Source organism: Temnothorax curvispinosus, unplaced genomic scaffold (assembly GCF_003070985.1).
Source record: "Temnothorax curvispinosus isolate PA1 unplaced genomic scaffold, ASM307098v1 QBEX01006162.1, whole genome shotgun sequence".
Classification (NCBI taxonomy): domain Eukaryota; kingdom Metazoa; phylum Arthropoda; class Insecta; order Hymenoptera; family Formicidae; genus Temnothorax; species Temnothorax curvispinosus.
This window is the reverse complement of record NW_020215942.1, coordinates 254,877-268,404: the sequence shown is the minus strand read 5'-3', so window position 1 is coordinate 268,404 and position 13,528 is coordinate 254,877. Positions and strand designations below refer to the sequence as shown.

The window sequence follows — 13,528 nt, the reverse complement described above, 5'->3', positions numbered from 1 at the left end:
TTGCTTATACAGATTAGATGGTCCAGCTGCTAGTAGGCTGACCGGTTTGAAAAGAGAACTAGAATCAAAACCGGAATCGCAATAAAAATCTTTGTAGAAGATAGAATATAATTATGAAACAAGTTTTTTTTTAACGTTTCCGACTTCCTTGATCATTATAAAATCTGAGAATTTTTAAATAATTTGCTCGGAATTGTTCGGTAATTATTGTACGAGTTAGAACGTATAAAGAAATAACTTTTTGTTTGAAAAGTATTTTAGAGTTTAGACGGAATTCTAGAATAACACTCATTTACATTGAAGTGAAATGTTATAGGAATAATAGATTAAATTATAAATTCTAAGAAAAATTATAAAATCTAAGAATTATAAATTTACTCTGTGATACGTTTTAAGCGAAGAAACGAGCTGATGTTTTCTATTTTAATACATAATATATCGAACCCGTTTTTTAAAAGTCTTTGATTACATTATAACGTATATGTGATGCTTACATTGCATATTATGATTGGAATTTTTATTGCTGAAGAATCTTGCTTTCTCTTATCATGGCCTCTGTCGTGGTAATTGAAGCCTCTTGATCATCGAGGTCAGCAGAACTAATATATTTGCACATTGCGAAATCTTCGGTTGCGGCTATATCGAGCGACGCAGCTTGCTACGAAAAGGGGCGAGTTTGTAGCTTCGTCGCGGCGTAGGTACCTACAGATTCCAACTTCTGCGGATAGTTGGGCTTAAGGGTTTCAGGGAGAAACTAGCCTTGGGGTGACTGGAGGCTACGGATGATCGGGGCTGAAGCAAACCGTCGGAAGGAATGGGCGGCGCGGGAGCGAGGTGGATGGACGAGGGGCCCAAGGTGTAGGGTGTAGGGTGAAAGGTCGCTGCAGATCTCGGAAAGCGTAGCAACTCGGACCGCAAATTCCTTTACGGTGTTCAGTGTGCGGCGCATTCGCAGTTAGAAGCAAGGAATCGGCTCGTTTTCGCTAATAGGGCGCGTCCAACTTCGCGCCGAGCAACCCGCGCCGCTGAGCTTCTGTGATACTTCGAAGGGCGCGCGTTGTCCCAATTCTCCGCTACGTTTCCGAGATTTCCGTTTCGGGATTTCTATGTTTACCGCGCCGCCGGACACGCAAAGCTCCACCGAGACCGCTTGCGAACGCTTGCACATTGGTGGTTTATTTTCGCGAGTTTCGTTCATTTACACGTTTATATTATCGGTCATGCAGATATCCTTTCTCAGTTTTGAGTGTTCAATCCATTGCAATAAAATGTGTCTATTTTTGTAATGTTAACGTTTAGGATTATATAATTTTTAGAATAACTTAACATTGTAGATTTTTTGAGTAGATTTAATTTAAGCTTAGTTTAAACCGCTTGATTAAAAATCATGAAATAATGTATTTTACAAATATTTCTAGATTTTTGAAATATAAATTTAAGATATTGCTAATGTGTGTGATAGTAACTTTACTATTAGCATATTTATTGCTTAATTTATTTCAATAATGCGACAATTTTTATTTATTTTAAGAAGCTAATGTTTAATAACGCAATTGTTGTTAAATGAACCCAAGTCTATATTAAAAATGTGATGATATCGGGATACTTATTCGACACGTTTATCAAATTTCGATACGGTCGCTTCATAATTTGGTCACTGTACAGGTGAGATTCGTGATGTGTTTTCCATCAGCGATCCTTAGTAGGGTGCTAGTGGAAATTAATGACCAGTCGCCACTCCCTCGCATCTAGGCGATATCTCGAAAAGAGAAAGAGGAGAGAGAGAGACATAGTATTACCGGATTGGACGCGACCGGTAATAAATAGATGATTGAACGTAGTCCCGGCGTCAGACGGCGGAAGGGATATGAAATTAATACAAGTCCTATAGAGGCCTACCCTTGCAAGGCGTTTATACCTTCTCACGGAGGTATTTCTGGCATCCTTAAGCTCCTCGAGCGGAAGGACCCTTCGATGCGAATATCAAGGAAATTAGAGACGTTAGTAGGCTGGCCTGAATTATCGACGCTTCGCCGGACAGTCGTACGGCACCGTCATCGGTATTTCGTGATTCGTCCCGCGGTGATCATTATATGTATCTGCGGCTTCTGTGCGATTTACAGAATGTGAAGGTATCGCATGCACTACGTAGTAAACACGGGTCTTTACGCGCCATGAGATTGCGTGTCGAACAAAGACAGAAATTAAGGTGGATCTCGCGGAAAAGTAGGATCTCCGTAAAATTACCACGCAGTAACGATGAATTATCACTCGCGAAAATTGCACTAAAGCGAATTAACCGAAGCGCCGCGAAATACTACGCTTTCGTAGCTCTACGTTCGTTCTTATTTTTCCTGGCGTGATAAAATCTATGGCAAAAGTTCGAAGGCTCTACGAGATTGAAAATGCGTCGGGCATGCGTAGCTTACGAACTACTGGAAGTTTATATGGGATAACTTTGCGGCAGGCTCACGAAATAGGATTGACATTATCGCTCTGAGTTCCGCTACTCATGCTGATTGGATAGATTATTAAGATTAATCGATTATTTGATCGCTGTCGCGCTATTGGCTCTTCGAACGAAGTTCATACATAGATCTCTATGAGTTCATAGCGTTTGCGTTTATAGCGTTAATAGCGTCTCCCCGAATGCACCCTAATAAAGGTGGGGCTGAAGGCGTCAATGGGCGCGTTCAGCAGACCAAGCCGCTCAGTAGCAGTCAAGCGTGATTGGCTCTTACTTTTAGAACCAACCAATCAACGCAGAGTGTTGATAAAACGAACGCAACAGTTGTGTGTGTGCTCAACGCGGCCAATTAACTCCAACCAGAGTTTATAACCTCAAAAAAAAAGATCACACTGTGATGGGTTTGAATTGTGAAATGTCGAGGGCGAGAGATTTATAAAATCTAATCTATTTCAACGTTCGTTTTGTTTATTTCATTAAAGAGCAAAATGTCGGATGACATAAAGATCTTGTTGAAGGAGGCCCGCGAGTCCTTCAAGCAAAATGAATATCTGGAAGTTATGAAGAAATGCAAGAAGGTTTTGAAGAAGGACAAGAGCAATTATGCGGCGTTGGTTCTGTTAGCACGTTCCATGCAAGAGGTGGAGGAATTTAAATCGCAGGTGTCCTTGGTTCTTCAAAAGGCCGTGGAGGTGCAACCGAATAATCCGTTGGCCTGGCAAGGATTAGCGGCACATTATGAGAAGGCTCCACAGGATCACGACAACTGGAAAAAGTTGGCTCTAGCCTATTGCAAACTGTTGCAGTTAGATAGGTAGGATATCATAATTCTTGGATCATTTTAAACTATATAAAAATTAGAGAAAAAGATAATCCATTTGTGTTTTAGCGACTCTCCTAAGTTCACGCATTTCGTGAATAAAATTTCTGAAATTATCTTGCGCATCAAGAATGATGATGTCTTGTCCGAAGCGTTGAACACATTGAGCACGTTACGAGAGGTTTCTACCAAAGAGAAGATCAGTCTGATCGATAAGACCCTGGTATGGGTTTTATCGGAGTACCCTAATGATAGAATAAACGAGCATCAGGAGCTTTATGAAAATGTGTTGGCGTCTGTAATAAAAGACGTAGAGCTAATGAATAGACAAGAGTATTACAGGAAATATTTAAAAATGCTGTATGATTCAAATAAATTTACAGCGTTGTTAGCAGCCGCTCAAGACATGCATATTCAATTTTCACAGGATGCTTGTCCTCTAGGTGAATTATCTTTCAATTTTTACCGAAATTTATGTATTATACTCTCACACTATACAATTAGTTTCTTTATACGATAGAATGGTTGTGCCGTATCTATTACGAAAACGCTGCACTGTCTGAAAATGAACTTGAGATCGACATAACTCAGTTTTATGAGCAGCTTTTGAAGCTTAGTACAAATTCCGATGTTGCGCTCATCGCGAAAGCAGCATATTTGAAAAGAAAGGATGAGTTAATCGATTCACGCGATTGCTTGAAAAAAGTAGTCTCGTTAAATGCGCAATCGTTTTATGCTTGGTTGATGTTAAGCCAAATACATTATGACCTCTACTGCTGGGAAGAAACTGAGAATGCTTCTAGAAAAGCGCTACAACTGATAAAACCCTGTTTAAAGGATAAATTTCAACAGGGAATCGAGTTGAAGTTGCTTGAAGCGATAAGCAGAAGTAGCGACAAAGAAAAATTGGTGGAAGCGCGTCAGATGTGCGAAGAGGTGAGTATTATTTAACACAAACGTTAAATCCTTTCTCGATATTTATTAATGTATAATAAATTTCTATTTTCAGCTGTTAAGCATTGAGCCTTCCATACAATTGCGAGTGATACATGCACGCACAAATATATTACTGGATGAACCAGATGTTACTGCTATAATAAATAACTTGGAATCTCAGGACGAAACTAAGCTCCAAGCTTTTGTTCTCAAAGGGTTGCATCTAAAAGAGCACAAACAGTATCAGGAAGCTATAAACATTCTCGAGCTAGCTTTAGAAAATTCTGAAGCTTGGTTGCTGTTTGGTAAAATATATTGGGATACGGAAGACTACAACAGCAGTCTGGTGGCATTTTTAAATGGCGTACAAGCGGATCGCAATAATTGGGAATGCATGCTTTACTTAGGACGTTATTACCGTGAACATAGTAACGACATAGAACGTTCAAGGAAATGTTATCACACCGCGTTGCAAATCAATCCGAATTCCGAGGAAGCTGGTATTGGATTGAGCACAGCTTATCGTCTTCTCAAGGATACCGTAAGCATCATACGAACATGTCTTTTATTTTCTTTTAAAACACAAATTTATACATGATGACTATTCCGACCAATACTAATATTATATATCGTTGTTCAGGCTGCCAATATCCGACTGTTACACAGAGTAACTAAGCAAGGTACTGGACCGAGATGGGCTTGGCTCCAACTGGGTTTGCATTACTTGGATGAAGGTGACGCGGGGCAAGCTATTACGGCATTACAGCATGTGATCAGAGCCGATCCTAATGACAAGTATAATATAACTCGCTACTGTTGTGTTACAGAGCGCTATGATATTCCTTGTCTCATAAGTTTGCACTTTGTACAGTCACAGCTGGGAATCTCTGGCGGATGCGTACTTAGCACGCGGTGCTCACACATCGGCACTGAAATCGTATCAACGTGCGCTACAGTTGAGCCCAGGATCCTTGTATCCCATGATACAATTAGCAAATATCAAACTAGTAAATAAAATTTATGAAAATGTAGATGACTGTGGACAATGTAGATAAATGTAATATTCGTGTAAAATCTGTTCCCTAGCTCATTGGTCAACATAAAGAAGCCAAAGAAGCCTTCGAGAGTATATTGCAGAACGATGAACGGCACATTCTTGCATTGAAGGGTCTAGCACAAGCGTGTATAGGTTTGGCAAAGGAAAATATAGCGAAACAATTTCTATGTCGTGCGAGGGAAAATCTACAACAAGCAGCAGACAGTTTGGTAGATGTTATTATGATACGTAATGATCTACTTTGCAATTACAAATTGCTGGGAGATGTATGCTATAGAATAGTCACTCTGCCAGAAAAGTATTGCTATTTAAGGATTAAGCAAAAGGCTTTCTCTTTGGCGATGATGAATTGCGACAGTACTGAAAAATATGTGAATATTAAAGGAGACGAGATACTCATGTTGTCAATAGGGTAAAAAAACGATATATTCTTAAATTATTTTATAATATGACCATATATAAAAGACAAGAATAATATTAATTAAACGCAATTATTAATATACAACAGATTGCATGTATTAAATGCTTATGAATATTGTCATGAGACTTCATTAATATTTTGTATCATTTTTACGTTTTATAAAATCTCACTTTATCGTCAAATCGTCTTATTTTCAGGTATTTTAGCCGGATAATATCCATGCAAAATTCTGCATCGTTATGGCATGATTTAACCTGCTGTTATTTGATGCAACTAAATCGCGCTACTACAGTAAACAAGAACGATGTGGCGACTAAGTGCTATGAAGCTGCAAAACGTTCCATTAAACTCTGCCCGCAATCGTGGCTACATTGGAATATTCTGGGTGTTATTTGTATGTCAGTGTATGTAAAAAATTATGCTCTGGCTCAGCATTGTTACGTTATGGCGATCGAAAGAGAGTCAAACAATGCAACAGCTTGGAGCAATTTGGGAACATTATACTTGTATCTAGGTATTCTAAAGATAATCACTTTTTTAACTTTTATTAAAATATACGCATTTTTTGTGACAATTGTTTGTTGCAACATTTAGGAGATATCTATAAAGCGAATGAAGCATTTTCTCGAGCGCAACGTGCGGATCCTAGTTACGTGAATAGCTGGGTCGGACAAGGATTAATCGCGGAAAAGATCCTGAGGAAGGAAGCGATGGATCTGTTTCGGCATTCGACGCAACTGGGTTATCACAATCAAGCGGCTTTAGGCTATGCTCATTGGGTGCTTACTACTCTCCTGAGTCCCGCAATGAAGAAAGATCCACTGTTGATTTATTTTATCGAGAACATGCACGCGATACCTGCAGCATCTGACGTTCTCACTTGGTATTTAGGTTAGCAGATAATGTTATCAGCATGATGTGATACTCTCTTCAGTACTTTAAGGCAAATTTTCGATATTTTTTTTAGAACGCGAGCCGTATGATGTTTATGCCCTGAATACCCATGGCTTATTATTGGAACGGCTGAAATTATACAACACGGCGGCTAAACAATTTGCCATGGCTTTAAAACTGAGCGAGGATGAAGAAAGAGATATGATATCCATAAACTTGGCACGCATCCTGATTCAAACCGGAAAGTACAAAGAAGCGGTGGGATTGTGCAAACAAGTGAAATGCGCAAATTTCAATTCTCAGTGCCATCTTGCATTATCCTTATTCAAAGGTATAGAAATATTAGAAATTATTTTTATCATATTGAAATATAAGTTCCCAAGATGGGTTACCATTCATTTCATGCTCCTTTACTTATACAATTTTCGATTCTCTAATCAATTTCTTTTAAAACTGAGATAAAACCCGTTGAGATCTGTCAACTATGATTCAAATACTCTCACATGAAGTCATAGAAATTGAAAAAAAATTATATACTTAAATTTATGTACAGCTAAACGTATAACTTTAATAAATTAAGAAAATGTCTTGTATGTATTTAGCCAAGCAGTACGAAGAATCGTACGATACATATGAAGCAGCTTTACATTGGCTAGCAGACACTAGTGCAGATAAAGCGAATATCTTGTGCGCGATGGCCACGATCGCTTACATGTTCCAAGGGGCAGATGCTGTCAAGACCCTGCTATTCCAATGTATACAAATAAAACCGCCTATTGTGGCTGGTTTCTTAGCGACTGCCGCGTTAGGAATTTTACATGACGACGTGATACCCATACTCGTGATGATTTTCATATGATTTCAATTCGTTCAGTACCAAAGAAGTCAAATTAACGTCGTCATACTGTCAGCATACCATCAAGTTATTCAGGGAAATCTCACTCAAGCTACACGAATACTCACCAAAGCTATTTTCAGGCATCCTAGTGAGTAATATTAATGTTATCATATATCATTAAATGATAGACGCCTACAAGCTTTAAAGCTTATCCTTTACAATGAATATGTATTGTAGACGATGTTAGATATTGGGTACGCCTTGTTCGAGTTTTATTGTTGGACGAAGATCTGAATATTTTCCGTAAATGTGCTCTAACGGCGTTGACGCTAAGCAGAAATACGTCTATGACCGATATCGTATATGTAGCTTGCGCATCAGCGTACAGTCACTTCGGCACGAAAGAGGGTCTTCGACAAGCTCAGAAAAATATATTTACATATCCCAGCAATGTTGAAAGCTGGGCTAATTTCATTGCAGCTCTTTTATCCAGGTTGGTACTATGGAAATGATATTAATCTTGTCTGTTTTCAACTGCTGAGTTGTCATATGTATTTTGTTTACAGAAATAAGGATTGCGCTCCAATTAATAATCAGTGGATATTGTCGCTAATATCAATAATGAAATCGCAATTTCAAACCTCTGAAAATATGTCACGATGGTTATTTCATAATGAGAGAGAACTTGATAATCTCTAAGTTAACAAAATTTCGCAGTTTCTATGGATTTTCAGACAGTTTTATTATGGAGTTTCAGACAGTTTTATTATGGTTAAATTGTAAAAGCGAATATCTTGTGTGCCGCGATCGCTTACATCTTCCAAGGGGCAGATGCTGTCAAGACCCTGCTATTCCAATGTATACAAATAAAACTGCATATTGTGGCTGGTTTCTTAGCGACTGCCGCGTTAGGAATTTTACATGACGACGTTAATTTGACTTCTTTGGTACTGAACGGTAAAAAGTATAATAAATCTAAATTAACTAGAGTAATTTTATAAGTTCCTTATTGAATCTTACTGTAAACTGTATGAACTTATGGAAAGGTGCGTGGAAGAAGGTGCATTAATGATTAAATTATTTAATAAGAACAAATATGATTTCGTCCATCATCGGTCGAAACAAATCGTATATTTAGTCAATGGTTTTATCTTAAATTTGTCTCAGATAACTCCAATCACATCGGTTATATCGAGACACACTCTACAACTTCCGTATGGACATGTTTCTATAAACATACTTACAAAAGATCACGCAATGCCGGTCTACTATTATTACGCGTAAAATTTTGCTGTCGCTGTGAAAAATTGGATTCTGCCATTGTGCCAAATTTCCTTGTTTTCGATCTATCCACCTTTATTTCCGCGCAAATACTGTTTTCCAATGTCTGCAAAAATATGATTGTCATTCTTCTATTCTAATAGGTACTACATGTCGCTTAATTTGTCAGAATTTCACATGCAAGTAGAAATTCTTTGGATTGTACAGAAATAAGTGTAAAAAATAAAATAACAGTACAAATTTTTGCAATTGACACAATAAATTAGTAATAATAATCAATGATAAATATAAGAACGATTGTCATGGCAGAACTTACCTCGGGTAGGATGTGATCATCCTTCTTCAACAAAGTAATCAACTTGTAAAGTTCAAAGTCCTCAGGGATATTCTCCGTTGCCATAGCTTCTTCCAGGTTCTCAATCTGATGATGTAATGCAAATAAAATGTAACGTGTGCATATGTTACATCGTTAAATGAGGACTTTATTTAAACTGGATACATACCACGTCTCTAAAATAACATTCTTTTTTAGAATTCGGCCTGTCGTGCTCCAACGATGCTCTAAGTATGGGCACTATCTCGGTGAATCTCTTCAAATCCGCGTAAGCTACAATTTTCAAACATCTTATATGGATGTATCGGGCTTCTTTTATCGAACTTAAAATTTCTATAGCTATATGAGACAAATTTTGCTTAATGGCTAGAGCTGCTAAAAATGTGGTGGCTCTACGCATGATCATATATCCTTTTTCGTCAATTTCTCTCCAGACTTTTAAGCCATACTCCAACGTCTCCGGTGTGTTCTGGAAGCATTAAGAATAAAAATTATGTTAAAATTATTAATGTGTAAAGAGTCTTTCATTAAAATTTAATCGCTCTCACAAAAACATTACCTCCTTGTAACAAGCAGCCATAACTAATATCAAAGAATTCCTGGCATATCCGGCCTCTATATGCCTGGTCCTGATTATATCATACACCTCTCTCATTTGAGCGTACTTTCCATGCTTATATAACAGAGATAAGAGAATCTGGTAACTGACTAATTGATCAAAGAAATTCTCGAACTTGGGATCCTTGAAAGCAGTGTACGCGAGATCTGGTTCGTCCAAATAATAGAAGGTGCGCATCACCACAGGACCGAAGATAAAAGTACCAAATCTCATCTCCTTAGTTTGATTGTTAAATTTCGTCAGCATCTTGACAAGCAGTTCAATGTCCTCGGGTTTCTTTTGAGCTAGATGCAACATGGACTTCAGATCTTCAGTGAAAATCATACTCGAGTCTGCGTTGCACACTTCCTCCATCTTACTGCGGAATGTGTTCTCCACATTTAAAAACTGATTGCGGAAGTTTAATCGTGCATTTTCATAGCCTTGCAGACCCAAGCTTTGGTCCGAATACAAAAATCTGCAAGCTGCAAAATAAAAAGTATATATATCAAAAGTGTATAGATATGTAAAAGAAAAAAAACCTCACTATTTTAAATGTTCAAAAGGATTTTATAAAAATATTTGAAATTTTGCTAAATTCTTTTCGGATATGTAATATATGTTGGATATATTTCCTGAAGTGTGTATTAACTAAAAATTAAAAATTATGATCGCGTACACCGGTACACGTACTAACGTGTAACGCGAGTAATGACCGAGTCGCCGCGAGCAGGTATGATGTGAGGTTAAGTCGAATATTACGTACAGTTCAGGAAGCTATTCCTCAGAAGAGTATTGCTTGTCAGTCCCACATTGAACCTCATAAGACACCTCATTGTTGCCGCCATTATTTCCGTACGCAATTGTCCTCAATCCTTCTCTCTGTACTTATATTTTTATCTTTTAAGTTACGACTATCGGCGAGCAATGGGGCTCAACGAAACGCAGAACGAGGAGGGGAGGAGAAGAAGAACGCGTACAGACAGGAAGCCGGGTAGCCAAGTACGTCTCGCATGATCTTGCACACGTGACTTCCGGTTCGGTCGTTAAAAAAGTCGAGGCATGAAACAACAAAACCTAAAGAGATGCACAGCCGATGTCCAATTGAGAACGCTATCTTCTTGACGAGTTTCGGAACGCATTTGACAAAAATTAGTTATTTACACTTTTTGCACTTTAAAGGCCATCGCACACAAAATTGCATAGGCTGCATAAGCATAGCATAAAACCGCTGGACCAATGAAGTGGGGAACAGAACACACACTTCTGCATAACGCATAATGCGTAAGCATAAGAAAACTGATTGGTCTATTTCCTTATGCGCATGTGTATGGACCAATCAATTTTCTTATGCTTACACATTATGGAATTTCAAGCAACACGAACAAACCTATAATTTCCCGAAAGTCCTTAGATGTATTTTCTGATGCGTTCCAAAACGCATCGAGAAAGTTGATGGTTGAACAATCGACAATCGACAAGTGTCCAATGATGGTCGCACGGTTTGTTTCCTAACCTCGCTGTCGCTGGAAAATCTCCTCGCCGTAGCCGTATGCGGCGTCTTCGTGAACCGCGTCGAAGATCGAGACATGACGAATGTACACACGGTGAACAGTATGATCAGCAACAGGAACCGCGATTGTCTCGAGTGCAGACTGCTGAGCGGCGGCGGCCTTGTCGCCGCCGGTTTATACGTCTGTCATCACTCCAAACAGTACCAGAAGCAAGTAGGAAAGGCAGCGATGTACTCGGTCGCCTCTGGTACGTCGATTCCGAGCAAGCGTATCGAACATTGCGCCGGCTTTGTTCTGCTTTATGTAAAAAACAGAATATTGCTGAGGAGCGTTCGCACCCTGTGTTCGGCGCAAATAATCTCACTTAACGAAATATAATTGACGTAATAATTGACGAATCTTATTCAAACGTTATTTTTTGTTTCCAGTACTGGTACTCCTTGGTACAGCTAGGATTTTGGATTTGCCACCCTTCCAAGACAAATTTAAGCGCAGCTGAGGAATAACTTACTCAAATCCACAGCATTTTGCGTGTAGCGATTGTACATAAAGAACTATGTGAGTCTAATGTGAAAGTAATGTGTATAGTGTATACCAAATTACACTCTTCGCTTAGGGTCTTCACCCATCATCAGATTTGTCTATCGCATCTCTCACAAATATGGTTAAGAGTATTTTAAACAATTTAGATATTGTGATGTTTCCTGAGAAGCTTATTGTACTATCCCTTAAGATTTTATATTAAAGATTTATTTTGTTTTATATAACCATATTAGATATCTCCCCTAATTAGAAACGTTATAAATGTGATTAAGACGATTGGGAAGTCTTTCTATTATTAGGTATATAACATTATTATAGTATTTATATAATATTATAATGTATATTATAATATACTATAATTATATATAAAAGTAACGCTTCGCCTTGTATTCCGAGGTCGTGAAAATTAAAAGTTTTCACGGCGGGAAATGTTAAAGGAATTCCGCATTTGAGAAGAGAGTAACCGCTCCGCAACGTTTTACAAAACAAGATGTCCTTTATTCCAGACTCCAAAATGACAAGAAAGGCAAATAAGATGTGTCTAGTTTTGTAAAACGTTGCAGAGCGGTTACTCTCTTCTCAAATGCGGAATTCCTTTAACATTTCCCGCCGTGAAAACTTTTAATTTTCACGACCTCGGAATGCGAGGCGAAGCGTTACTTATATATGTATTGTTTGCGCCCGTTCCGCGAAATGCTGTCGAAGCTGGATGCGGTGCGAAAACACATCGGACGCGCGCGCATTCGCATATTGCACGTGTTGCAAAATGCGAAGGCGCGCGCGTGTGTGCAGCGCGGAGAGCGAGCCGTAAACGCTTTCGTGGTGCGCGCCCGCTCGTTAATATTCGCGCCGCGTTACTTCCTGTTACGTACTCGACGATACACTTACAGGACGCGCCGGCCGTTGCGTAGCGATATGTAAACTTGCCTTAGTTGTCTTACCCGCTGCGCGAGTCCGCGGCGCGGATCGATCGCCTACGCGACCGAGGACGTATCCCACGATGTCGAAGTCGCGAGTATTCGAATATGAACATCGGACGCTTAAACTTAGAAGAAATCTGAAATCGCAATTGTTTCCATTTACAGAAAAAAAGATTAATTTTTTAATAACACGCAGCGATCGTTTCTCGGAATAATTTCAATAAATCTCGAAAAATGAATACCGGAAAATCGAGGGTAAGTTATTTATTGAAATTTATTTTGTCTAAAGTGAGATCTTTAAATAAAAAAATGGGACAGAATATTGTATATCGTTATTGTAGTTAAATGTCGATGAGGTAATAGCCTAGATTACATCCTATTTTATAATATGATCGATTCAGTGTCAGAAATAGAAACATGACAATGATATGTTAAAAGAACATTTTAAAAAGGTATACGATTGTTTGAAATGACGAGCTAACGCAGTACCATGCATTTGCACGACCTGCGGCAGGTTGATCGGCAGATCAATAGCAAATCTGTAGATTTCCTTAGAGATAAAGGATCGTATCTCCAGTTTTTTGTCAAAATGGAGTTAATACACTTTTCAATATAACGGAAGCTTAAATTGTATAATGGTAAAACGTTTTATGTTTATTATTACTAAGATACAATATTTAGAAAAAGTTGTATTAAACATTTTCATAGTGTTTAATTTTTAAACCAGGTACAGCGTGTTATTGGTTGTACATTAAACATGTCAGTTAAGATATTTATTAATAATAATAATTTATTTAACTTCAGCTTTTTACTGAAGAAATGGACTTGATTTACAATTTTACCTTACTACTCATACATTTCTCTAAGCCTAAACTAATTCCTATATCCCTGAGTTAAGATACTTA

The 13,528-nt window shown here is 38.3% G+C and overlaps 3 protein-coding genes across 4 annotated transcripts; 2 read left to right on the top strand and 1 right to left on the bottom strand.

The window, feature by feature from the left end:
- The first annotated feature begins 2,798 nt into the window (after positions 1 to 2,798).
- Positions 2,799 to 8,456, top strand: LOC112455523 (tetratricopeptide repeat protein 37). The gene is made up of 12 exons (XM_025017496.1): positions 2,799 to 3,281; positions 3,357 to 3,730; positions 3,808 to 4,223; positions 4,297 to 4,764; positions 4,864 to 5,018; positions 5,095 to 5,230; positions 5,310 to 5,692; positions 5,899 to 6,215; positions 6,296 to 6,592; positions 6,669 to 6,926; positions 7,198 to 7,413; positions 8,355 to 8,456. Exons 1-12 carry the CDS (start codon positions 2,956 to 2,958, stop codon positions 8,432 to 8,434), a joined length of 3,426 nt encoding a protein of 1,141 aa, XP_024873264.1. The 5' UTR covers positions 2,799 to 2,955; the 3' UTR covers positions 8,435 to 8,456.
- Positions 8,457 to 8,535: 79 nt separating this feature from the next.
- LOC112455524 (pentatricopeptide repeat-containing protein 2, mitochondrial-like) lies at positions 8,536 to 10,614 on the bottom strand. The gene is made up of 5 exons (XM_025017497.1): positions 10,413 to 10,614; positions 9,608 to 10,131; positions 9,218 to 9,517; positions 9,031 to 9,135; positions 8,536 to 8,820 (listed from the first exon to the last, which is right to left on the bottom strand). Exons 1-5 carry the CDS (start codon positions 10,492 to 10,494, stop codon positions 8,674 to 8,676), a joined length of 1,158 nt encoding a protein of 385 aa, XP_024873265.1. The 5' UTR covers positions 10,495 to 10,614; the 3' UTR covers positions 8,536 to 8,673.
- A 491-nt stretch (positions 10,615 to 11,105) lies between these two features.
- On the top strand, positions 11,106 to 13,426 carry LOC112455537. Of its 2 annotated transcripts, XR_003040866.1 has the most exons (3): positions 11,106 to 11,407; positions 11,589 to 11,718; positions 12,789 to 13,426. XR_003040866.1 is itself a non-coding variant. In XM_025017512.1 (2 exons), exons 1-2 carry the CDS (start codon positions 11,236 to 11,238, stop codon positions 11,657 to 11,659), a joined length of 243 nt encoding a protein of 80 aa, XP_024873280.1. In that variant the 5' UTR covers positions 11,107 to 11,235; the 3' UTR covers positions 11,660 to 13,426. The 2 variants fall into 2 exon arrangements, 1 of the variants encoding a protein (XP_024873280.1); XM_025017512.1 differs by having other exon boundaries at positions 11,107 to 11,407; positions 11,589 to 13,426.
- Positions 13,427 to 13,528: the final 102 nt, after the last annotated feature.